Source organism: Ipomoea nil, unplaced genomic scaffold, assembly GCF_001879475.1.
Source record: "Ipomoea nil cultivar Tokyo-kokei standard unplaced genomic scaffold, Asagao_1.1 scaffold0900, whole genome shotgun sequence".
Taxonomy (NCBI): domain Eukaryota; kingdom Viridiplantae; phylum Streptophyta; class Magnoliopsida; order Solanales; family Convolvulaceae; genus Ipomoea; species Ipomoea nil.
Window position 1 is genome coordinate 52,347 of NW_017617328.1, and position 27,654 is coordinate 80,000.

Here is a 27,654-nt window from a genome sequence, read left to right on the forward strand (position 1 = left end):
GAGTTATAGATGACAATGTCACTTATTAGTTATTAGGAAGTCGTTGCTATCATTATTGTAACCGTTACAAGTTTATAGTATAAAGACTGACCCTATGTCGCAAGAGAGGGACACACTTTAAAACTTTGTACTAACAGGTGTTTGGTTGGATGTAATTTGGGTGTAATTGAATTGCAATTCTGTGGAAGGTCCAATTACGCCTTTTGGTTGGAGGGAATTGCAATTCCACCGAATTGCAATTCCCTCAGAATGCTGAATTCCAATTTAGACCCCCCACCCCCCCCCCCCCCCCTATGAATTACAATTCAGCGAATTGAAGGGAGAAGAAAAGATAGTTTAATGACCATTTTACCCTTCTTCTTCTTTCGTATTAGTAATAATAATAATAATAATAATAATAATAATAATAATAATAATTATTATTATTATTATTATTATTATTATTATTATTATTATTATTATTATTATTATTATTATTATTATTATTATTAGTACATAAGGGCATTTCAGGCATTGTATCACTTATTTCCTTTCAATTTCATGCCTTATTACTGCATACCAAACACTGTAATTTGAATTACTACTTTATTCCCACCTGCATACCAAACACTGTAATTTGAATTCCTACTTTATTCCCACATTATTCTTTCTTCACCGAATTACAATTACTTTCCCTCTTAATTCCTTACTTTCAACCAAACACCCCTTAAGACTCTCGGCAATATAAAACTACTCCCTATAAGGCTATAATTATTCCGGTAACTTTTCTACCGTTACATAATTTAATGATATTGTCAAAATTGGATAAATTTCAGTAATATTTACAAGATGAGAGATTCACATCCTCCATATAATATATCATAAGAATAGAAATATTAGAGTTTAACCTTAAAAGAACGAAAGTACAAATTTATCCTAACTCATACCAAATGCAACCATATTCCCCAACAAGACCTCTATTTGAATTTGAAAACCGAAAGGAGTGAAGGTCCAAATCATCAAGAACCTCCGTACAAGATTCCACGCAACATGACATACGACGACTCCAATATTTATATGTAGCTGTCAGCGCGCTCTCTTCTTCAATTTCAAATTCGAGCCCCGTTGAGAATTCTTTTCGCCATTCACCCACCACCCCAAATCTTCTCCCTCGCTCCTCTTCCCAAGAGCGGGCTAACCCTAATCAAATTCAAACTCGAAATACCAATCCCGCAGATTCACAGGAACCATCGCACTTTTTTTCCCAGAAAAAATATTGGGTTTTTGTGAGTGAAGCCAAAGCTGAAATCTTTAATTTGAATTGTGTGGGATGGGTAATTAATGGACGATAAATGTGGCATTGCTGATATGTCTCCAAGGGTATTTAGATCTGAATAAAAACGCTGGACTTTAGTTCTCTCTAGTTGTAACATACGGAGTAGATTTTAGTTTTTTTTTAATCTTTCTTTTGGATGGAGTTGTAACTTATTCCAGATTATTGGTTTGGTTCTTCTAGGTCATGGTTGGGCAGAAGAGAGGAATTGCAGAAGTGGAAGAAAGATCTCAGCTTTCTAACAGGAAGGTGAAAATGAGGGATCTAGAATCTGTGTTTCGCTCTGAAGGTATGCTTCTTTCATTGAATTGATCCATATAGCAATGCCTGCTTTAATGTCTTGGAGTTATTTGCATTGATATGATGGAATGATTTGGAAAAATTCAAATTCAAATTCAAATCTGTGGCCACTACTCAAGAGTGTGCATTGGGTAATCACGCCTTGTGACCATAGCGGGAGGTAAACCAGCTTAGGTTGTTCATATCTGACCGGTTCTGATCTAACCAAGAAGGCCAATAGGCCGATCCCATTAGGAGTTAAACTTGTAACTTTGTGGTTAGCAATTCAGATTTGATAAGTCTTAGCAGTTTCTTATTTGATTTTCATTAGTTGTATGATGAAGCTGACAATGTGTAAATATCTTTGTTATATATGTTTACAATGGAGTAAGAACTTTATGTGGTTTATATCATTGTGTTAGTTTTAAGAGCATATGTTCAATGGTTTAATTTGCTGTGAAATTTATGTTAGTCGAATAATGATAGGGGTGAATAATTTTAATAGTTTTATGTTTATCCAAGCAGAAAGATGTGGAATCGAAAATGTAGGTGTTGTGGCTGGGGAACCGCTTGATCTTATTGCGACTGTTGGTGCTTCGAGCGTTGCAGTTAGTAGTTCTTCTGCAGCGTGTGTTGATGAAGAAGCTAGAAGAGAGGGTTTGTGTAAGATGGACGGGACGGGGCACGAGTCTGATTCGGGGAAGCCGAGAGGATTGGGTGTAGATCTAAACGCGGAAGATGTTTCTAGCTCGATCAATCATGCTGCTTTTAGTTATCCCCAAAAAGACGGTGGATGTGTGAAATCGAGTGATGATTTTGAATGTGCAAGCTCTGTTGGACCGACGGAGGAGAGGGATTCGTTGAAGGTGTGGAACGAAATGAAACAGAATGGTTTTCTCTCGTATTCTCATGGAGGTGTGCCGATACCGAAGGCGAATGGGAGGAAGAGTAAAAACGATGGGATGAAGAAGAAGATGGAACTCGCAAAGAAAGAACGAGTAGATAGGTTTGCAAAGATTGCTGCGCCTACTGGGTTGTTAAACGGGTTGAACCCCGGGATCATTAACCATGTGAGAAACAGCAAACAGGTTCATTCCATAATCGAAGCCCTCGTGAGATCCGAGAAACACGAAAACCGTCGTGCTGGAGGCAAACACGCAAGCCAACCAAAAAGCGGGGAACGAAAGGAGGTAGTAGAATTAGAAAGTCAGTGTGGTGCAGGGATAAACCGATCCAATTCTTGTTATCAAGAAGGATATTCCAACACTTTGTCATCAAGCGGGCATATCATAAACCGATCTATCTCTTTGAACTCGGAGTTCACAGGAGCAGGTGGCGGGGATTTTTGTATGACTGAGGCAAAGGTTTCCGAACTCCCAAACGCTTGCATGGACTCTAAGGACGATGTTCTTGCATTGAAATTGTCATCAGCCACCGCTATCGTCTCAGATAACACAAGCTCGTTATCTAACGATGAATCTGCAAACCTTACTAGCGTTAATTCACTCTCTGTCAAAGGTTGGCTAATTGCTTCCTGTAAAATCCCGCCATCTTATGTTTACAATTGCAATCGAAACCCATAAATAGTTTTCTTTGATTTTCAGCTGCCAATGTGGCTTCGCAATGGTTGGAATTGCTCCATCAAGACATCAAAGGGCGTCTTGCAGGTAGGCTATAGATTTCAGATATTCTTCTCGGTTATTGTCTGTGAAGAAGCTACTAACCTACGTTTATCTGTATTTTCAGCATTGAAACGCAGTAGGAAGAGAGTCCGGGCTGTTATTCAGACAGAATTTCCTTGCCTAGTCTCGAGAGAATTTTCTTCTAATCAAGAAAACGAGCCATATAGCTCCCAAGGTTCGATTACTGCAGATGCGCATCATGCTAGATGGAGTTCTTTGTTCGACCAGATGGATCGTGCTTTATCCGAAGAAGAGAGACAGCTGGTGAGTTGCGTTCCCGTGAATCTGTTATGGCTATCCCTTCATAAGGAGAAACGAGTTATATATATATACAGCATGCTTACACGATACAAAGAGGCGATAACAACAACAATTTATTCATCTTTGCAATGCGATTTTCAGGAATGTTGGCAGAAAGAAGTGCGAGAAATGCAGCTGCAATGCGAGAAGGGCCTTGTCAAATACAACATGCCTTGCGTTTTGCCTCAGATTGCTGCATTACAAAACGACTTCAGGTAGATACTCGTTTCGCCAGAAGCACAAAAATATATATATATTTTTTTGGGTTAGACCACGAGGTGTCCTGAGTAGACCTTAATTGTAGGAGGCACCTTTAAGCCCGTACCATACACAGACTAATCCCCGTTCGCACCGGGCCAACCCAATTAAGGGGCAAAGTACTGGCCAGATTGGTTTTTCCATACAAGAGGGGGTTCGAACTCTCGACCTCTCTTAAGGGATAAGAGTGCACGGTCACTCACGCCAACCAATCTAGTTACAGAAACACTTCTTTCGATTAACATTACTAGTGTCAAAACCGGGACTCATGGTTGCCTTTTTTTCACTAAATGAGAACACTGAAATGCCATTTTGGCCAATCTTTTCACCATGCACAGATTGGAGAAAGACGCGGAGAGGGATTTAGCGGTTAGAGCTGCTGCAGCCTCCATTTATTCGACCTGCAGCTTCCTGTCATCCATGGAGAACACACCATGTTTCTGATCATTCTAACCACAACTTGTCAGTGTACTGATTCATTAATCTTCTAATTTTTTTTTTTTTTTTTTTGGTGTACTTTCAATTTCCTTTGAGTTCCATTGGTCCTCTCATTACTTTCTTGCATAGCAATCAGAGATTTTATTTGAGATTTCATTCATTTCTCAGTACTCTTTGGCTGTAACTTGCTGTTATTTTAGGAAATGGTAGTTGTTGACTTGTTGTTTCTCAGTAGTTTGAGAATTTGCAGTAACTATTCAATTCCTTGAATATAAATGTTCTCTTACCACCATCATTGATGTTTTATTTACCTTAAAAGTATTATTTTCTGTGCCTATGAATGAGTAATTGAACACATCAATCTAAAGCCTAAAGTAAAACCCAACTAGTTGAAGTAGTTGATAAAGTTAGCTGCTAAGTGCATCCACACTAGGAGTGAATGTCAAAATATTTCAGAATTAATTCTCTCAAGGTGAAGAGCAAAGCCGATGAAGGAGGGAAAGAATTGAAAAAGAATTAGCCTGCAAATGCCAAAATAATGTCAGAATTTTTTTTTTAAAAAAAAAAGGAGAAAGGAAAGGCTGTGCGCGAAACGTGCACAGTTGGTCAAAAGCTGGGCGCGTGCACTGCACGCGTCAGGCGCGCCTGACAGTGCCAATTATTTTATTATTTTTTCTTTTTTTAAATTCAATAGCCGGGCTCGTGTTGTTTTTTTTTTGTTTTTTTTTTTGTTTTTTTCCTTTTTTCTTTCCCCTTCCATCTTCTCTTTTCTAATCACTCTTGCATTCTCCCCTCTAATATCCCAATTGATAATGATGCTCTAATGCCTAATAGTATGACTAATGGATGAGCTTTTGGAGTTTTTGTGGGGCCAAGCAATATAAAAGGAAACTAGAATTTAAAAATAATATAATAATTGGAGAGGTTGTCAGCTGGTGAACACTCTAATTGTTCAGTAGTCGATAAAGAGCATTTGCTCGCTAGACATCTATAAAAAAAAATGTCCATTTCTTTTCTCTTTTTTTTTTTTTTTTTTTTTTTTTAACTCTCAATTTAGTAGATAAGAACTTTCCCATTAGTAGATTTTTCTTGATTTTTTTGTGGGATTAAATGCGAGGTGGAATAGAGAAAAATGAGAGAGAAGGTTTGAGGTGCTTGCAACAGGAGGGTTTTTTTTTTTTTTTTTTTTTTTTTTTTTTTTTTTTTTTTTTTTCTTGTCTACATAGTGGGTCCTACCAAAGAATATAAAAAAGTTGGTGCACGTGAGGATTACTAGGAGCACCCAGCCGAATGCGTGCACCATTGTATTTTCCTTTTTATTTTATTTTTATTACTTTTTTGACAATTCTTTTTCCCTTTTTCTCTCCCTCTTCCTCTCTTACTTCGCTCCTAAAAAATTGTGAAAAAACTATACTCTTAAATTCCATTCTCATCTAATCATCTCTCCTTTGCCAACTCACTTTCTCTTCCCTCTATACTAGTCAAAAAATCCTTAAAAAAATCCATTCAAGTTGCTCTAACACAATTGTAATTTGTAAGAGTGAAGGATTTTGTAGACACAACTGGAGGCAAATATAAATTAGTCTTAGTGTTAAAAGTTATCTAAGTGTCATTTGCAAAATATTTACAATAAATTTAGGGTGCTTGACCCTTCCTTACTAACATTGTCATTATTAGGACTCTATGTATCTAAGTCTGCTTAGAACTTCTAATCCTTGTCACATTGGTGACTCTCTATTGTATATATTCACATCATCTGATCTCATTGTAATTATGTTCAGTTAATACAATACAATCAGTTCTCATCTGTATCAGTAAGCTAGGGTTTTCTCTCTTGTTCCTGTGGCTGACGGATCTGTTAATTCCTCCAAACGGACCGTTTCTGATGCTACTATGTCGTCAAGTTCTTCGTCAGTTGTGTCGCTATCCACCGCACACCACTTTATCAGCACCAAGTTAACCTACAAGAATTATTTGTTCTAGCGCACGCAAGTCGTCCCGTTTCTTCTCCGGTTTGACTTAATGGGGTTTGTTGATGGTACAAAACCCTCACCGCCGGTTCTTCTTGCCGCTGACGCCGACAACGCCAATGCCATACCACGGTCAAACCCCGCTTATGCCGTTTGGATGCGTCAAGATCAAGTATTATTGTCCATACTTGTCTCCTCTCTCTCCGACGAAGTCATGCCGTTAGCCGTCGGACGTTGCACGAGTCGTGCTCTTTGGGAGGCCATCGTTCAGGCGTTGTCGTCTTCTTCCCGTGCCCGCGCGTTGAACCTTCTCGGCCAGTTACAGGGACTGGAACAGGGTGACTCGTCGATTGCGGATTACATCGGGCGAGCTCAAGTGATTGTTGAATAGCTCACCCTCGCCGGCCGCGAGGTCTCCCTCGACGACCAAAATCTTTTTGTCTTTCGCGGCTTGCGAGTGGAGTTCCGTGCCCTCACCTCCTCTCTCGCCGTCCGTGGACAGCCGGTCACGCTCCAGGAGTTGGCGGACTTCCTCGGCGCCCAGGAATTTATCTCCAGCCGTGATTACGGCGGTGATCCGGCGGCCCTTACAGTTCAGCGCGGTGGTGGCCGATCGGGTCGAGGTCAGAACCGTGGCGGCGGTCAACGTGGAGGGGGTGGCAACGGCGGTTTCAATCATGGTGGTGGTGGCTGACAGCAAGGTGGCCGTGGGCGTGGTGGCCGCGGTCGCGGACGCAACGGTGGCGGCAATCAGGTTCAGTGTCAGATTTGTAGGCGAACTGGTCATGAGGCTCATGCATGCTACAACCGTTATTATCCCCCACCTCAGGCCAATCTAACCTATCAAAATAATTCAGACGTTGGTACTCCACAGACGTGGATCCCAGATACAGGGGCAACTAATCATGTTACTCCGGACATTGCTGCTTTGAACACTTCAGAATAATATGTTGGCAATGACACTTTGCGTGTCGGTGACGGTATGCGTTTATCTATTAGTCATGTTGGTCATGCCGCTTCTAATACCCCTTCTAGATCATTCAAATTGTCTGATATACTTCACGTTCCACGTTTGTCTAATTCTTTATTATCTGTTCAAAAGTTTGCATATGATAATAAAGTCTTTTTTTTTTTTTTTTTAGTTTCACCCCTCTTTTTTTTTGTTGTGAAGGATATTAATACCAAGGAAATAGTTCAGGGGACTATACACACTACCATTACCTAGTTCGTCTCCGTCAGCGTTTCTTTCCGATCGTGCCTCGGCTTCCACTTGGCACAATCATCTGGGTCATCCCCATAACCGTGTTCTTAGCAATATACTTCGATCTTGTTTAGTTAGTGGATTTCGTGATATTATTCGTTGTAATAATTCTTTATGCAATGCATGTCAATTGGGTAAATCTGCCCGTTTTCTCCTCCCTTGTGCTGCTTCTTCTAGTTCTCATGTGCTAGATCTTATTTACACAGACATTTGGGGCCCTGCGCCTATTTTATCTACTTCTGGCTTTCGTTACTTTGTAATCTTTGTGGATGACTATTCTCGTTATACATGGTTGTTTCCTATGAAATTAAAGTCTGACCTTTATGTCATCTTTGATAAATTTCGTACTCTTGTTGAAAGTTCCTTTAATTGCAAAATAAAATCCATTTAGTTTGATTTAGATGCTGAATACAAAAAATTACATTCTTCGTTTGTTCAATTAGGAATTCAACATAGACAATCATGTGCCTATACACATGAACAGAATGGTCCTGTTGAACGAAAACATCGTCACATTGTTGAAACTGGTCTGGCTCTTCTAGCTCATGCCTCTGTTCCTTTAAAGTTTTGGGATTTTTCCTTTGAGACAACTGTCTATTTAATTAACAGAATGCCATCTTCTATATTAAATAACTGCAGTCCTCACCTCCTGTTGCATAAATCCCATCCTTCCTATCTTTTTTTTCGTGTCTTTGGCTGTTTGTGCTACCATCATCTTCGACAATATAATCGTCACAAAATGTCATACAGGTCTTCTTCGTGCATCTTCCTAGGTTATCCTGAGTCCTTTAGGGGGTATAGATGCATGGACTTACATACTAATAAGATTTACACATGCAGGCATGTCAGATTTGATGAAGAAGTTTTTCCCTTTGCTACTAAAACTTCTTTGCAGGATCCATCTACTCTTTTTTCTGGACCTTGGGCGGAATCCCTTCTCAGTCACAGCACCCCTATCGCTACCTTGGATGCCGTGTCTAATGATGAGCCGCTAGAATCGCCGCTACCAGTTTCATCCGTACCAACCTTAGATCCCGGACTGGCTGCCTCGTCGGATAATCCCGTGGAGCCCGTGCGCCGCCAGCGAGGTCGTCCACGTGGACGGTCCACCAGGCCAAATGTCCGTACCCACTCTATGGCCACTCGCAGCAACACAGAAGCTCCTCTTTTGTCTCTAGCAACTCAGGTATACCCTACGGAACCCACATGTCACTCTCAAGCTGTCAAATATCCTGAGTGGCGTGAAGCCATGAACCAAGAATTCAATGCCCTCCTGCATAACCACACATGGTCTCTAGTTCCACCCACCCCAGGTATGAATATTATTGGCTGTAAATGGGTTTTTCGTACGAAGAGAAAGACTGATGGTACTATTAAAAGGCATAAAGCCAGGCTGGTCGCAAAGGGTTTTAATCAGGTTCCAAGCCAGGACTACTTCGGCACATTTAGTCCAGTGGTAAAGCCTACGACTGTAAGACTTCTTCTATCTCTAGCTTTATCATCTGGGTGGTCTATCAAACAGCTAGATGTTCATAATGCCTTTCTGAATGGTAGTCTGACTGAAACAGTTTATATGAAGCAACCCCTGGTTATATTGATGCTAACTTCCCAAATCATGTTTGTTTGTTAAAAAGATCTCTGTATGGATTAAAACAAGCTCCCAGAGCTTGGTTTAATCGGCTACATACGTTCTTACTATTAGTTGGTTTTCAAGCATCCAAAATAGATGTCTCTCTGTTATATTACTCTAAAGACTTTGCTTTGGTTTATCTATTGGTTTATGTGGATGACATTCTTGTAATGGGAATTGATCAGGATATTATATCTCAGCTCTTATCCAAACTATCTGTTACATTCAAAATCAGAGATCTTGGTGAACCAAATTTCTTTTTGGGTATTGAAACAGTTAAGAGTGACAATGGGATTATATTATCTCAACAACGGTATATGAATGATATTTTAAAACGGGCTGGAATGTCCGAATGTAAACCCCTTTCTACACATATATCTGTCTCGAAAACTGTTCCCTTCAGTGCAGATCTATATGATGATCACATGCAGTACAGGAATCTAGCTGGAGCACTGCAATATCTCACTGTCACACGACCTGACCTATCCTTTGCAGTTAATAACTTATGTCAGCACATGCATGCTCCCACCATGTCACACTAGGAGCAGATCAAACGGGTACTCAGGTATGTTAAGGGAACAGTTGATCATGGTTTACGCATACGACGGTGTTCATCAAGGGACATTCATGCCTTCTCTAATTCTAATTGTGTTGGTTGTCCTGAAGACTGAAAATCCATGAGTGGTTTCGCTGTTTTCTTGGGGAGTAATCTTATATCTTGGGTTTGCAAGAAACAGAGAACTGTTGACAGGTCATCCACTGAGACTGAATAGAAAGCTCTTGCAGATGATTGTGCTGAGGTTCTATGGGTTATGTCATTACTTCGTGAGATACAGATACTGGGCCTTTCCATTCTAAAATTATGGTGTGATAATCTAGGAGCTACGTATATGAGTGTCAACCCAATCTTTCATGCACGCACCAAGCATGTGGAGATTGATTATCATTTTGTTCGTGATCGAGTAGCTTCGGGCGATATTCAAGTCAACTTCATCTCTACAAAGCATCAACTTGCTGATATATTCACCAAAGCTTTGCCTGGACCTAGATTTTCTTCCCTCAGGGACAAGGTTGCAAAAAACGTTAAGCGCCCCCTAGGCACTGGGGGGGCGCCTAGCGCCTAGGGCGCCAATTAATCAGCGCCTAGGCGCCGATTTTTTTATTTTATTTTTATTTTTTTTAAAAAAAATTAAAATTAAAAATTGTGAAATGCACTAATAAAACATAAGGTTCCTCTAGTTTTTTCTTACAAATTATTTACATAAGTGGTTGTAAAATTATTTTGAATATTGTTGAAAGCATCTAAAATACATAAAAATTAAAATTAAGAGCAAAAGAAGCATTCTTTGGAGAAATTAGAGGGCCAAACCGCCTTTGAAAAAAATACGCGATTTGAAAAAAAAAAATTTGTCCAAAACGGACAACCGAGTCAAAAATTATGCATTCCCGAACTTTTAACACTTTACAACGCAAAAAAATAAAATAAAATAAAATAAAATAAAAATAAATAAATAAATCTCCGAACTGGCCTGCCGCGTAGGAGGCCGATTCCGGCCTTCCTCGCGGTGGCTGGTGGCTACCTAGCGCCTAGGCGCGATTTTTGCAACCATGCTCAGGGACAAGCTACAGGTTACTAGTATACATTGTGCTTGAGGGGATGTATTAGGACTCTATGTATCTGAGTATGCTTAGAACTTCTATTCCTTGTCACACCGTGACTCTCTATTGTATATATTCACATCATTTGATCTCATTGTAATTATATTCAGTTAATACAATTCAATCAGTTCTCATTGCCATGACCAAAGGCAAGAATCCCTACATTCTCATTCCCATATTAAAATTGATAACTTCCTAAAGTTGTATGTGACAAATAGTATTATTGGCAAATTATTATGTGGCAAGGTGAATTCAGATTCGAAATACACAATTTACATACTGAATGTTCACAATTTTGTAAAAAGTAAATTGTGAACATTTAGTATGTAAATTGTGAACACTCAGTATATAAATTGTGAACATTCAATATGTAAATGGTGTATTTTAGGTACAAGTTCACCTTACAAGGTAATCCTGATCCATGGTATATTATTAAAATGGGCTACAAGCTAGAGTTCAGGTGATCTTAGTTCATCCCACGTTTTTTTTTTTCCTCAACTAAACAGTAATAACTAACAATTACAAGCATACAAATGCCAAGCAAAAGGTTTCATTTTTAATCAATCTTTCACGAAATTTCTTTCCTGGTGATGGATATATTGGACCCAGATCGAACCGACCCGGAGAGACGGACCCGAGAAGCCCCTCGGCCCAGTCAATTGGGCCGTGGCCGAGTCGGCCCAAGGCATCTCGGCCTTGGGCCGAGTCGGCCACGGATGGGCTCGGTACACCCGAGCCCATCACCATGGACTCGGCCACTACCGAGCCGGTCCATGGTGGACTCGGCTAGGCCGAGCTCGGCACGTGCCCAGCTCGGCCATGCCGAGTCGGCCCGCCTTGGACCCGGTCCCTGAGGGGACGCGGTCAAAGCGGGCCGATCCAACTAACCCCGATCCTAGGGGTGCGGTTGGGGGGTTTGAGCTGATATAAAAAGTCTCCCTCTTGTCCTAAACAAGGACACGACACACAACACAACAGATTCCTGAATTGCTATCTTCTAGCCTTATTGTCCTAATCAAGCCTTGTAATAGCTTATTAGCGATAATTAATACAATATACGGTCCCTGCGACCTACGGTCCCCGCGACCTTATTATATCTCTGTGTCACATTATTTATTTCGTACGTATACTTATCCGGGTTTAATAATTCGGGCTACCCCCGGGGAATTAAATCCATCATTGGTGCTCTTGTTGAGAGCTGCTGTACCAGCTCAAGCGTATTCTATATTTAGTGGTCTACCACGACCTGCTACCATGACGAGATCGAGATCCAACTCTCGCCACACCAACGGTTCCCGCGGTACCCAGCTCGTCGAAAACAGGAACGGCCCCAACGGGGCCCCCAGCCTCCAACCGGCCGCCTCCACCAGGTTGGGGACTTGAGAGATCACCTCACCAACCATCGCAGCGGTGGGGTGCCAGCTCCCATCGCCCCTCCTCCAAATCTCGCTCCGCTACAGGAGGGGGCGGTTACCCTTTGTCAATCTTCCACGACTTTGGTTCACCTCACAGAGGGTCCCCGAGGAGGTGCGCACGACGGTCTGGAGGCCACACGAAGGACGCCGACCCCGCCTCCACCTCCCTCAAGGGGGCACACCGGTCCAAGCACCCGGCTACCCCGGGCACTCAACACCTAAATCGAAGAGGATGTCAACTCACCCCGACCATCGGACACGCGGGGAGGGGGTGACATCCGCCAAGATCACCATTGAGAGGGTGATAGAGGGAGGTTGACCCATGTTAGGCCCGCCTTTAAGAGGCTGGGCATGCGCGTGTCGGCCCGAGATAGGTTGGGCCCAAGGCCAACCCGTAATGCACTACAAGCGGGGGAGTCATGTCCCCGAAGGTCGCCAAGCCGCGGGCCCCGAGCTCCGCCGCGACGCGAGTAGGCCTCCCGAGATGAGAGGTCGGGAAACAAATGGTCGAGCTCCAAGCACCAATCGTGACGAGGTCGAGCAGCTCCGTAAGTGAATGAACGAGCTCCCGGAGGGGATGGTCGCTCCCCAGCAAGCTACCACCTTGTCGACCCACCCTGTTGAGGGGCTCCAAAGAGGTGTCCGAGACCTCTTGCCTGGCCCCGACGTCTCTCGAGGGGTGCCTACTTTTACCCCGCCCCTCCCAAGGGGGCGTGATAAGTCGAGCACCCGGCTCCCCCGAACCCAGGAGCTCAAATATTGACATATGTTCTTATTAACCCATGGTTGCGGTCGTGCGTGCCGCCCCCGACCTCGTCATTTACCTAACGGTAGTACATGGGGGACGCCCCACTCACTACCTAACGAAAGAACATGTTATGGGTTGCTTGCCCCTTGACAAGGTCGAAGCCAAGCCGGTGGGGAGAACCTACACAGTCCCCCGTGATATACACTACAAGAAGTCCTCCAATGACACCTTGCTACATTAGGTGTCAGTCATAGAGGAGGTCCACCGGGGGGTCCGTCCCCTCCAACAATGTTTTAAGAGGTGGAGCATTCCCTCCAAAGATGTTGCAAGAGGTGATCCGTCATCTCCAATGATGTTTCAAGAGGTCATCCATCCTCTCTGATGATGTTTCAAGAGGTCGTCCGTCCTCCCCAATGATGTTTCAAGAGGGGGAACGTCTCCTCCAACGATGTTTTAAGAGGTGGAGCATTCCCTCCAAAGATGTTGCAAGAGGTGATCCGTCATCTCCAATGATGTTTCAAGAGGTCATCTGTCCTCTCCGATGATGTTTCAAGAGGTCGTCCGTCCTCCCCAATGATGTTTCAAGAGGGGGAACGTCTCCTCCAACGATGTTTTAAGAGGTGGAGCATTCCCTCCAAAGATGTTGCAAGAGGTGATCCGTCATCTCCAATGATGTTTCAAGAGGTCATCTGTCCTCTCCGGTGATGTTTCAAGAGGTCGTCCGTCCTCTCCAATGATGTTTCAAGAGGGGGAACGTCTCCTCCAACGATGTTTTAAGAGGTGGAGCATCCCTTCCAAAGATGTGGCAAGAGGTGATCCATCCTCTCCAATGATCTTCCAAGAGGTGGGACGTCTCATCCTACAACGTTTTAAGAGGTGGAACGTCCCCTCCAACGACGTTTCAAGTCCCCCCAACGATGTTGTAAGGATCGAGTACTCACCCGACCTCCCCAAGCGTACCCTAAGGGGGCACGAGGTCCGTGCCAGGCTCGGCCATGCCGAGTCCACCATGGACCGGCGCGGCTCGGCAGTAGCCGGGTCCATGGTGACGAGCTCGGGTGTACCGAGCTCGGCCCATGGCCGAGTTGCTTTGGGTCGACCCCTCCAAAGATGTGGCAAGAGTTGATCCATCCTCTCCAATGATCTTCCAAGAGGTGGGACGTCTCATCCTACAACATTTTAAGAGGTGGAGCGTCCCCTCCCACGACGTTTCAAGCCCCTACAACGATGTTGTAAGAATCGAGTACTCACCCGACCTCCCCAAGCGTACCCTAAGGGGGCACGAGGTCCGACCTCGCGTACCCACCCCGACGGGAGAGCCCGATGGCTTAGTCCGACAGGACTTGGCTCATGCGGGTAGCGTACCCTAAGGGGGCACGAGGTCCGACCTCGCGTACCAACCCCGACGGAAGAGCCTGGTGGCTTAGTCTGATAGAACTAGGCTCAAGCGGTTAACGTACCCTAAGGGGGCACGAGGTCCGACCTCGCGTACCAACCCCGACGGAAGAGCTCGGTGGCTTAGTCCGACAGGACTCGGCCCAAGCGGCTTGCGCACCCTAAGGGGGCACGAGGTCCGACCTCGCGTACCAACCCCGACGGGAGAGTCCGATGACTTAGTCCGGCAGGACTTAGCTCATGCGGGTAGCGCACCCTAAGGGGGCACGAAGTCCGACCTCGCGTACCAACCCCGACGGAAGAGCCCGGTGCCTTAGTCTGATAGAACTAAGCTCAAGCGGCTAACGTACCCTAAGGGGGCACGAGGTCCGACCTCGCGTACCAACCCCGACGGAAGAGCCCGATGGCTTAGTCCGATAGGACTAGGCTCAAGCGGCTAGCGTACCCTAAGGGGGCACGGGGTCCGACCTCGCGTACCAACCCCGGCGGAAGAGCCCGGTGGCTTAGTCCGGTAGGACTAGGCTCAAGCGGCTAACGTACCCTAAGGGGGCACGAGGTCCGACCTCGCGTACCAACCCCGACGGAGGTGCCCGGCGGCTTAGCCCAAGGGGACTAGGCTCAAATAGTTAACAAAAGGCATTGTGCTAAAAAAAAAAATGAATCAATAAGGGAGAGCTGATTGGGGTCGGCCACGTTGGGGTCGGATACGTTGGGGTCGGTCACGTTGGGGTCGGCCACGTTGGGGTCGGCTACGTTGGGATCGGCCACGTTGGGGTCGGCTACGTTGGGGTTTGCCACGTTGAGGTCGGTCACGTTGGGATCGGCCACGTTGGGGTCGGCCACGTTGGGGTCGGTCACGTCGGGGTCTGCCACGTTGGGGTCGGCCACGTTGGGGTCGGTCACGTTGGGGTCGGCCACGTTGGGGTCGGCCACGTTGGGGTCGGTCACGTTGGGGTCGGCCACGTTGGGGTCAGCCACGTTGAGGTCGGTCACGTTGGGGTCGGCCACGTTGGGGTCGGTCACGTTGTGGTCGGCCATGTGGGGCTCGGATCCATGGAGTGCGACTCGTGTTTACTCTCCTTCATTAACGAACCTCGGCCCAAGACGCCTCGACACAAGGCACCTCGGCCCAAGAGGGGCTACCTCATGAGCTCACCCAAGAGGAGGACGACTACCTCATGAGCTCGCCCAAAAGTGAACTCAGAAATCAAAGTCTCATACACGATGCCAGGGAGTCCAAGACTTGTTAGTGTTCTTGCGGAAGAGAAGAAGTCCCGATGGCGATGGAATCACACCGAAGTCGGACAAAGAGGAATGCGGAAGAGAAGAAGTCTCGCTCATGATGGATATATTACGATTGGAGCAAACCGACCCGGGAAAGCGAAACAAGGAAGTATGGAATAGACCCGGGGTATAGTGGTAGGGCCCCATGCTCGGCCCAGGGTGCCTCGGTCATGGTGAGCTCGGTCACAGGAGGTCGACTAATTATCAACTCGGGGCAATCGCGCAGGAGTCGGCTCGCAAGGTGTCTACTCTCTATCGTTGTCGACTTATCACAACGAAGAGAGTGGGGGACTCGTGATGGATATATTGGACCCGGATCGAACCGATCCTGAGAGACGGACCCGAGAAGCCCCTCGGCCCAGTCAATTGGGCCGTGGCCGAGTCGGCCCAAGGCATCTCGGCCTTGGGCCAAGTCGGCCACGGATGGGCTCGGTACACCCCGAGCCCATCACCATGGACTCGGCCACTACCGAGCCGGTCCATGGTGGACTCGGCTAGGCCGAGCTCGGCACGTGCCCAGCTCGGCCATGCCGAGTCGGCCCGCCTTGGACCCGGTCCCGGAGGGGACGCGGTCAAAGCAGGTCGATCCAACTAACCCCGATCCTAGGGGTGCGGTTGGGGGGTTTGAGTTGATATAAAAAGCCTCCCTCTTGTCCTAAACAAGGACACGACACACAACACAACAGATTCCTGAATTGCTATCTTCTAGCCTTATTGTCCTAATCAAGCCTTGTAATAGCTTATTAACAATAATTAATACAATATACGGTCCCTGCGACCTACGGTCCCCGCGACCTTATTATATCTCTGTGTCACATTATTTATTTCGTACGTATACTTATCCGAGTTTAATAATTCGGACTACCCCCGGGGGAATTAAATCCATCACCTGGAATTGTGCAACAAAATAATATAAAATATTCCCTTTAAATACTTGCAAAATGTGCCATTCATCGTAGATGACATGGAACTAGAATGCAAAGGGAATTGAATGACAAATACAAGTGTGGTTCCAATGTTTTCTGAAAATGGTGAAATGTGTTTCATCCTCAACTTGTGTTTAGGACTTTCGGTTTAGCAAATTAGAAATTAGGACTTTAGGACTTGGGGAGGGCAGCATCAACCATTATTGTCCACACAGTTGTGTGAATCATATTATCAAATAATGTACATCCAGTATACAAATAATGTATTTTTAAAATATTAAAAATGTATATTGTATTAAAAAAAATATTATTTGAGTACTGAAAATACATTATTTTGTAAATAATGTACATTCATACACGAATAATGTACTTTTAGTGTATTTAAAAAATGTACTTTTTTATGATCCACATAGCATCGTGTGGACCATTTGCTGGGTAACAAAACACTTAATACTTTTTTTAAATAAATAAATAAATAAGGCTTGGCTCGTAGGTTGCTCCGTTACCTAAGGGGCAAATTATACCATGGACTAGGGTCTATCTTGCAGTGTAGACCCTATTCCAAAAATAACTTTGAGATTCTGTATCTATAGTTGACACATTTTGTACTTGCAGTTGATAGTTTCTGTACATGTAGCTATCATATTATGTGTCAGCAATTATCAAGTCAGATTTTGTATCTGCAGTTGACACATTCTGTACCTACAGTTGATAGTTTCTGTACCAGTAACTATCATATTATGTGTCAACAATTATCAAGTTATTTGTTTATATGTACAGAAACTGTTAATTGTAGGTATAGAAAGTATTAACTGAATGTATAAAATTTTTATATCAGGGTTCACAATGTAATATGAACTGATCCATAGTATAACAATTGAACCTAAGAGGGTTGTGAGTCGCAACAGGCTAGGCCCATTAGTGATTAGACCAACATTTTCGCGCGCCATCTTTTCCATGGCTCTAATCCAATTTACCGCGGGGTGAATGGCAAATTATTCTATGGACTCAGGTCCACCTTGCATTTAGACTCAGGTTTAAAAAGAATTAATTTCACTTTTGGTCCCACGACTTTTGAGTTCGTATCACTTTTGGTGCACAAATTTAAATTTTTTCAATTTTGGTGCCTAACTTTGTTATTTTTATCAGTTTTGGTCCTTCCAGCCAAATTGACGATAAAATATTTCTGGATTTTATATTTTAGGGGCAAAATCGTCATCCCATGAAAAGATCTTCAATATTTAAACAAAAGAAAAATCATATTAAGAGGAAAAGAAGAGTTTGTCAATGATCGAAACTATAAATCTCATAGATCTGTCTGGTTTCTGCCCGTCTTCCCCATTATTTTCATCGTCAAACACCTATAGATATGATTTTACAGTGATTTTGTTTAGATATTGAAAATGTTTCCTTGGGATGACGATTTACCCCTAACAATATAAAATCCAGTAACATTTCGCTGTCAATTTGGCCGAAAGGACCAAAACTGATAAAAATAACAAAGTTAGGCACCAAAATTAAAAATTTTTAAAGTTGTGCACCAAAAGTGATAGAACATCAAAAGTCGTGGGACCAAAAGTGAAATTAATTCGGTTTAAAAATACACAATTTATATACTAAATGTTTATAATTTACATATGAATGTTCATAATTTTATATACTTTTTTTTTTGAAAATCATAATTTTATATACTTAAATATTCACTATTTACATATTGAATATTTACAATTTACATATTGAATGTTCACAATTTACATACTAAATGCTCATAATTTTATATACTAAATGTTCACAATTTACATATTGAATATTTACAATTTAAATTGTGAACATAAATTGTATATTTTGACTCGAGTCCATGACATAACTATCTGAGGTGGGCAAATTATGTTGTGGACTCGTGTCCATAATGCATTGTGGAGACGAGTCCAAAACGACATCGTTTTAAGGGAAAACGCGGCCTTCCAGTTAAAAAAAAAAAATTGATTTTGTCTTGCCGTTAACGGCGTTATTTGTTTGTGGCATTATGAATGTACAGTTATGGAATTATGAATGTACAGTTATGCAATTATGAATGTACAGTTATAGAATTATGAATGTAAGTTAAGGAATTATGAATGTAAGTTAAGGAATTATGAACACAGAGCTCTGACATTATGAATCTACAATTATGAACATATAGTGATAAAATTATGAACATAGAGCTCTAAAATTGTGAACATAGAGTTTCAAAAATTATGAATTTACAGTTATTGAATTATGAATGTACAGTTACGAAATTATGAATGTACAGTTATGCAATTATGAATGTACAGTTATGCAATTATGAATGTACAATTATGCAATTATGAACACAGAGCTCTGACATTATGAATTTACAATTATGAACATATAGTGATAAAATTATGAACATATACTCCTATAACAAAATGGTTTAAAAATTTTTTATAAAAAAAAAAATAAAAAAAAAATAGAAGAGAACGGTGCCACTAACGGCATCGTTACCGTGTCCAGCATGCATGCTGGACACGGGTCCATAGCATAACGATTGTCTGAGGTGAATGCAGGTCAACCCGCGAATTTCGATTGACTTTGAAAGTCCTAGTGACAAACACCAAAAATAGGTACCTATTATTGATTTATTATAACTAGTATTTGTCCCGTGCGATGCACGGAAAATATGTTATAAAAATATACCCTATATGAGGTTTATTCATATATAAATTTTTTGTTATTTAATAATTATTATGTGTGAATTCCTATGATAAAATTATGAACATAAATATATTTACAATTAAAATAATATTTAAGGTGGGTGATTATTACAAATCTTAAGCTATATTAAAAATTTAGTATATAGTATCTAATATTACAAATTTTTAAGAACTTAGTAAACTACATAATTGAATTACAATTTTAGAGTCACCACGGATCAAAATTTGTAGACCTTTGAGATTTCTAACTCTAGATGTAGCAACATACAATTGACCTTTAAAGACCAAAATCACAATCTTAGTTCGAACATTGATGTTTTCTTTCAAATACTATCGAATTAAGTGTGTAATCAATAAAATATGAGAACTAATAATTCGAGAATATAATCTTAATGTTACTAAGCCTACTTCACGTCAATTAAGTTGGAGAGTGTTGCTGGATAGTATCCAATGAATCTACGAATAACACATCTTTGTCTCCGTAGTCCTTAATATGCACATCAACAATCTTAAATATTAGGCTGCTTAGCTATGCTATATATTAATTTCAAACTTATAGACTTTAGGGTTGTATGCATACTTCTTAAAACCATATGATCTTGTGAAAATTAAATGCAACATTTAATTTTCACAAGATCATATGACTTTATTATATATTGGAGATAGGAGATAGGAGATAGGATGATATCCCATGTGCAAAGGTGACACAATGAATAAGCCAATCGGTTAGGTTTTCTTGGGCCAAACACCTTGAGAGTAGAGTTGCCCAAGGACAGGACTGAGGATCGCAAATTATATTGTGCACTAGGATTCATCTTAACTATAAAATAATAATATAGATACATAAAATTAATATTGTAACCACATAAAAATAATATTATAGGTATATTTAGTAGTGAATTTATGTACTTACAATAATCTTTTTGAGAGTAATTCAATCGAGTTGGTCAAACGCTGGTCAACAATAGTTAGCTTATTGTGATTCTTTGTTTATTAGAGTCACAAGACGAACTTCATCCAAAGCCTTTTATGTATATATAGATTTATTTATTTATTTTTTAAAAAAATATCAATATATATATATCATTTAAAATACTTTAATTATACATGCAAAAGATTATGGTAAAATCTTTAGACCAGGGTCCACCTCGCAAGGTGAACCCTTGTCTACGATATAACTACTACTTTAATTTTTAAGACAACTCATTTTAGTTAACCTAAGCACATGCCATTACACCTTAACAATATACTTAAACATTAAAGTAATAGGAAAGAACAAAGAATAAGAAGTGCATTCACATTACTAAATTGGGAACACTAAGATATGGGTACTGCAGCAGAACATAGAAAACATGTTTGTTCCTCTGACACCATCATCTAAGTATTAAGTATTAACACTATTCTAATCCCTCTCTTAACCACTATTTTGTCCATCCATAATCACATTTTACAGAATGAAACTAATCCAATTAAAACTCAATCCAACCCTATTTAAAAACACCATCATCAAATCACTCTTTTGACTTGCCAAAATCCCATTCGAGCCTCAGTGGAGTCGAGATTGACTCTTTGTGCTTCAGTAAGTTAAAAAAGTAGTTATGAACAGATACTGCATCATAACAGAATCAATGCACTAGATTGAATTATGAACAGATACTGCATTGTAACAGAGTCAATGCACCAGATTGAATTGGAACCTGATGAAAAAGCATCCGGCAATGAAGTGCAAAAACAAAGAAGCATTACAGACATTGTAAGTTAAGGTTGGTTAAAACTTAAAAGCCTAAAATTTCTGCAGAAAACAGTTCTGGTTTTTCCATTCAAGCCTTCAAAAGCTACCAAAATAACCGGATTCCTAGTCGTTAATGTAATAACCGGATCATATGTTCATGCAAGTTCATCCTGGCTTTCTGAAGGGCTTCTGATCATCTCCAAAATGCTGACCACTTCTGTCATGTAAGGTCTGTTAGAAGGAACCTGTGATGTGCAGATCAAGCCTAGTTTGATGATGGGGATTGCCTCCTCGCCTCGAAACCCGCCTTGTAGTCTCGAGTCGAAGCATTCTTCCACCCGGCCTTCCTCGAGGGCGGCTCTCACCGTGTCACACAGTACTACAACATCGTCCTCCATGTACTCCACGGGCCTCTTTCCCGTGATGATCTCCAGAGCCAGGATCCCGAACCCATACACATCACATTTCTCGGTTATTTTCACCGTTTTGCAGGCGAACTCGGGGGCCATGTACCCGAGTGCACTCTGGATTTTGCTGCTCAGGACGTATCGATCGAGCATTGGCAGCAGCTTTGCTAGCCCGTAATCTGCGAGTTTTGGTTCCCCCGAGGTGCTGTCGATTAGGACATTGCTCGATTTTATGTTGTAGTGGATTATGTTCATCTGGTGCAAGTGAGCCAGGCTCCTAGCTGTTCCAAGAATCATCTCGAATCTCTCGTTCCAACTTAAGTTCGGGCCTAACCCTTCGTGGAGACGCTTGTACAGATTCCCTCCCGACACGAATTCGTATATCAGAAGCTGCAGTGATGGAGTCCAGTAATAGCCTTCAAGCGCCACGAGATTAGGATGCCTCACTTTGCCCAGTTTCTTGACCACCCTTTCAAAATCCTCCCGAGACTTGACAAGACTCGAGACAGTAAGCTTCTTGATGGCAACCGGATGCCCGCCCTTAAGAACAGTCCTGTAAACCGCTCCAAATCCACCCCGCCCAAGCTCACAATCCTTGTTAAGAAGGGCGTGAGAGCCCGTATTGAAGTCAGATTCACCCGAAAACATGACAAGTTTACCCGAATTCCCATCTGTAGATGACGAGTTATGGCTAAAGTCATCACCACCCGAGAACGTAAGGTCTGCAGCAGATCGAGAAGTGGCAGATCGGACGCTAAGGTTAAGCACAGTAACCGTAATCATGCCCACGACTATCGCAGCTGCAGCAACAATGGCAATGAGAGCAGAGATGCTAAGCATTTTCTTCTGACGCCCAAAACCCCTCGGGATCGAGTCAGGAGTAGTAGAAGAAGCATTCGTGCCCGGGTCCATTACTATCGGTTTGGGGAGGACAGAAGCACACGATCTATTGACTGCTGCCCCACAAAGCGACGGGTTATTGGACACAGAGGAAGGCGAAATGGTGTTAAAAAACCCACCACCGGGCAGTTCGCCTTGCAGCTCGTTATGCGAAACGTTGAACGTCAAGAGGTGTACAAGATTAGCTAGCTGCTTTGGAAGACTACCCGTGAGCTTGTTAAACGATAGATCAACGCGTTTAATGGCAGCAAGTTTTGCTAGCGATGCTGGTAAAGGCCCGGTTAGGTTGTTATGTGAAAGAATCCTGCAAAAACGAGCCATTTACTGTTAGACTAACAACTCCGGAAAGTGTTTGCAGTTACTATACTATTTCAGCCATGTAAAGATCAAGAAAATGCTTAAACGAGGATATATATATACACGAGAACTTACAGTGAAACTAGTGACAAACAGTTACCAATCGAAGATGGAATTCCCCCGGTGAGGTTGTTTTTCTGTAGTCTCAGTTCCGTTAGAGAGGTAACCCTTCCGATTTCCAAAGGGATATTGCCATTTAACCGGTTCTTACTCAAATCGAGTACATTAAGGGATTTCAATTTTCCTATACTCTTAGGAATGCTCCCTATAAGTGAATTTCCAGAAAAATTCAAGACCTCCAAGTCACTAAAACCGCCAAGGGCAGATGGAATTTCCCCAGCAAATGTATTCTCGGAAAATATAACTTTCTGTAATCCCGGTTTATTTAACCAAGACGGGATTTCGCCCGTCAAGGAGTTATGACTAACATCCAAAGCCAGAAGATTTGTACAAGTTCCGATGGATTCAGGCAAGTTTCCGGAAATCGAATTCTTGGATATTTTTAGTACCTTTAGTGACTGAAGCTTCCCAATTGATGTTGGAACCTTGCCCGAGAAGTGGTTCTCCGAAAGATCCAAGGTCTCGAGGGTTTTCATTTCGCCTATCCATTCTGGAAAATCACCTGAAAAGGCATTTCGTCTCAAGATTAGGTCGTGACACAATCTTAGCTTCTGCATTGTGCTGGGAAGTCCTCCCGAAAAAGAATTTTGGCTCAAATCAATCGACCTCAACAGCAAACAGTTTCCTATTCCATCAGGTATTTCGCCCAAAAATTGATTCTTATGCAAACGTATCCCTGTCAGATTGCTCAGACCTTCAATGCCCCTTGGAATCTCACCCTCGAGCAAATTATCCGACAAATCAAGATACCTTAGGGAATTCAAAGACCAAAGGGTGTTGGGTAACAATCCAGAAAACTGATTCGATGACAAGTTTAACGAAGCTAGTGAAGCACACGAACCCAAACTCTCTGGAATTCTCCCCGAGAACTCGTTCTTAGCCAAAGAAATCGTTCTTAAAGACCCACATTCTTGAAAAAGATCCCCCGGGATCGGCCCAGATAAACTATTCTCACTCAAGTCTATAGTCCTGAGATGACCAAGCTGGGTAAGACTCACACTTAACCCTCCACTAAAATTGTTCATTGCCAGTGAAAGCTTCCTAAGAGACTGCAATTGAAGAAGGCCTCTACCAATCTTCCCTGAAAGCCCAAAACCATCAAGATTAACCTCAGAGACTCTATTAGATCTGGGGTTACATTTCACCCCATTCCACCTGCAAGGACTATCATCCTCTTCATTCCAAGATCCCAGCTTCCCTTCTGGATCTTGAATGTCAGCCTTAAACACAATCAACCCTAGAACATCATCATCCAGTGAAGGGTACACAGAACAAACCAGAATGGGAGCTAGGAGACTCCAAACCAGACCACACAACAACCTTGTCATCTCAAAAATGCAGTACAAGTATACAACCTTTGTTATATTTCCATTAGAATCACTCAAAAACCTTAACAGATATGTAGATCACAGCAAAGTCGCAGTTTTGTTGGGAAATAGTAATATAATATAACGGTGAAAAATGCAGCTAGACTAACAAGAATAGACAAGAAACCCAACTACAACTGGAGCTGAAAATGACTACTCTTTCAACACTTTCTAGCCCTCAAAAATTTCATCTTTGGCCATAACGGCTAGAAATGCAGACCAAAGAACAATAAAGAGAAATGCCCAGAACCGGAAAACTTCAAAGAGAGCCTGTGCTGGGAAGAACAAAGCCGTAGAAACTAAAAATGGACAGAAACGGAAAATCAAGAACGTGAAAGTTATGAGCTTTAGATATCACCGGAAATGGGAAACGCCGGCGCTGGAGGAGAGAGTGGTTTCTACCGGTTCAAGAGACGTCGGTACCGGAGAATTCACCGGAGAATGTGACGGCGGCGCAGAAGCGGTGAGTCAGTGAAGCATTTAAAGCTCTCTTTATTTCTCGCTGTTGTCTGAGCGCCGGACAGACTCTTTATTTAGTGGTAAAAAATAAATAAATAAAATAAAAAGTAGAGGGAAAAAGGGAATGTGGGGCCATCTTATTAGGCCATACACGTGTCAGTTTATAATAGGCTTTGACCATCTGACATGGCACACAGCAGTCGTTGTTGATAAAATTCTTGCACTACAAAATTTTTGTTTACTCTAACCGCCATTAAAATCATTGCTCCAAAATTTCCCTTTAAGTAACTACAAACTTAATTAACCATTTTAATTTAAAATTAAGGAAAACATCTCAAATTGACTCATAAGTCTGAATTATATGTCAGAAAAAAAATTCAATCAATCCCTTTAAAATTGTAAAGAAAATACAATTCAACTCTTTTTAAATAGGGTAATGCTAATTTAACACGCAGACTAAGTTGACACATATGCTTCTAAAAAATATGGTGATGATTGTTTCAAAAAAGATGTGGTGATGATTTGGACAATATTAAAGAATTATTTTTAAAAAAAAATCAAGAATTTAAATTAATTCAAATTACAAACTTATAAGTTACAACGAATAAATTTAAACTAATACATAAAGGTTTTTGTAAATCATCATTAGTATAAGTGTGAGACTCTTTATAAAAGGGACTGAGATTTGTCTTGTATGTTAAAGAAATTTAAACCAATACATTTTAGGTTACGATATTAAATAAAAAGTAAGGAAAAGAAAGAGATAAAAGTAATGTGGGCTAACAAATTTAGCCTAGCCCAATTAACCCACATTACATGGGAGGGTAGTTTGGCACGATCTCATATACAAGATTGTATCGTGTCGGCCCAAGCATAGTAGCACATGGGTTGTGCCTGGACCAACTCCTGTCAGTTTAGTCTACATTGTCATCTCTAGAAGAACAACATAGGATTGAGTTGGTGAAGTGATGTGGGTGCCAAGAAGTTGGGTTAGGGCACAATTCAAGGGCTTGAGATTATGATAAAATCTGTCAAATGTTAGTATGACAAAAGTATTGCCTTAGTTTACTAGGAGTACGTAAGTCTATGAAGAGTTGTAATTATATTATGTCTATAATATATATATTTTTTTGAATACATATGTCCATAATACAATTTGAGGTACAATGTAACTAGATAGACAGTATGAGTCTAATCAAAACACAATTTGAATGAGATGTAAGTAGTCTCTTCTTCAAAGGATTAATTATCTCTACGATGTAACATATGACATTCTCTATACGTTATAGCAATACAATAGTTTTATTCTCGTCGGGAGGGGCAGCGCTGCCTGGCGGAACACCAACAGCGATGATGGCAAATCGTGGACGCCAGCAGAGTGGCGACGGTGGCTCAGGAGGCTGGCAGAATTGTGGTGGCAGTGCAATACAATAGTTTTATTGTTATCTAGCATTCATGACATCCTTAAGTTTTATTTTCAATTTCATCATTGTATTTTAACCTAATTTTCAAATTTGATTTAGTTTGGAAAGATCTAATTCCAATCATATATGCATATAGAAAAAAAAAATAAAAAAAATTTGTGCGCAAAATACAACTCAATTGATCAACTCAATTCAACCAACTTAAAGTAAGTTAATAAGTTTTGTTTTGTTTTGTTAATAGACAAATGAAAAAAGGAGGGTGTGGAGTTGATCTTGACCTGTAAGTCAGTTGTGGCACGGCACATTTTATAATTTATCTTATTTTTATTGTTGCACTTTTTATCCTAATGTTATCATTTAAAAAATAAAAAGAGAAAAAGGAGATAATTGAAAACATTGTCATTTTTTCTTCTTCTACGGAGTATTTTTTTAATCATTTTGATGCTATGAATTATATATAATCAATGGAAATTTGTTGAACGAATGTGTGTGTAGTTTCTTGTCAGCTTTAGCAGATGGTCGTGTTGGAAAGTTTGGAAGTAAATTTACTAGACTCCACCTAACTTAAACTCATGTCAAATATTTGGGGTCCAATCATGTCTCATAGATAAAAGGGTACAACACATGATATTCTCCAATAAAGACGATAGATAAAGGTAATGATCCAAAATAGCTTACTAATTATAAGATTTTAAGCTTTATTTACATTGGAGATAGTCTTGATTTGAGTCACTCATTTATAAGTAACTTAAAATGGTTTATCTCCTTGTAATCTTTTGTCAATAAGAATTATAAGACAGGATTAGTACATACTTTCGAATAATGACTATGACTTGTAGTTTCTTGCGTCACTAAAAAAAAAAATCAAAATCCAAACTCTGCATTTTGCAGTTGTAAGTGAATTTATATTATTATTAGTTTCATGCAAATTATACCATAGATTAAGATTCACCATGCATATTGTGGATCCTAATATAAATTATATATATACAGTTAACATTTTATATAGGGTTCGCGCGCGCACACACACACGCACACACATATGTATTAACACACACGCCTTGTTGTAAGTCATATCATGTAAACTGAATGTAAATAATAAATTGAATGTATATAATATGTTAACGGCATATATATAATTTCGACCAGGATTCACACCATGCATGGTGGACCTTTGTCCACATGCAATACAACGATTGTTAACTTCAAGAACACAACTCAACTGATCAACTAATTCAAAATAAATTGATAAGCTTTGTTTTACTAGCATCCGCAGAGTACATGGGTAACATTCAACCAATGACCAAAAAATAGAGGTATATATAAAGCTGACATTGTTGTACGCACTAGTATATAATTAAACATATGATGAGAGTCTATCGGCCAGTTCATACACATCCTGCAATTTACCTCATTCGCTAGTCTCTAGGGCATGAGTAGTGATGGACCCTTATAGGTTTTAGTTCAAATTTATATTATTAAACTTTTTTGAATCGGTTAAGTATAGTTGAGTAGTGAATGTGTTTGGAACAATACATTGAGATTGTTTTCATTTTAACAAAAAATATTTTTAGAGTTAATTTTAGTTTTTATTTATTTTTATTATTTCATTCCTTT

At 41.2% G+C, this 27,654-nt stretch overlaps 2 protein-coding genes across 4 annotated transcripts; one reads left to right on the forward strand and one right to left on the reverse strand.

Moving 5' to 3' along the window:
- The first annotated feature begins 1,014 nt into the window (after positions 1-1,014).
- Positions 1,015-4,561, forward strand: LOC109179308. 2 transcript variants are annotated; one of them, XM_019328812.1, is made up of 7 exons: positions 1,015-1,359; positions 1,496-1,601; positions 2,117-3,109; positions 3,196-3,258; positions 3,338-3,537; positions 3,676-3,788; positions 4,170-4,561. In XM_019328812.1, the coding sequence occupies exons 1-7, from the start codon at positions 1,321-1,323 to the stop codon at positions 4,273-4,275; spliced, it is 1,620 nt and encodes a 539-aa protein (XP_019184357.1). In that variant the 5' UTR covers positions 1,015-1,320; the 3' UTR covers positions 4,276-4,561. The 2 variants fall into 2 exon arrangements, with proteins under 2 accessions (XP_019184357.1, XP_019184358.1); XM_019328813.1 differs by having other exon boundaries at positions 2,141-3,109.
- A 16,353-nt stretch (positions 4,562-20,914) lies between these two features.
- Positions 20,915-24,651, reverse strand: LOC109179293 (probable LRR receptor-like serine/threonine-protein kinase IRK). 2 transcript variants are annotated; one of them, XM_019328798.1, is made up of 3 exons: positions 22,743-24,651; positions 21,121-22,614; positions 20,915-21,035 (listed from the first exon to the last, which is right to left on the reverse strand). In XM_019328798.1, exons 1-2 carry the CDS (start codon positions 24,113-24,115, stop codon positions 21,159-21,161), a joined length of 2,829 nt encoding a protein of 942 aa, XP_019184343.1. In that variant the 5' UTR covers positions 24,116-24,651; the 3' UTR covers positions 20,915-21,035; positions 21,121-21,158. The 2 variants fall into 2 exon arrangements, with proteins under 2 accessions (XP_019184343.1, XP_019184341.1); XM_019328796.1 differs by having other exon boundaries at positions 20,915-22,614.
- Positions 24,652-27,654: the final 3,003 nt, after the last annotated feature.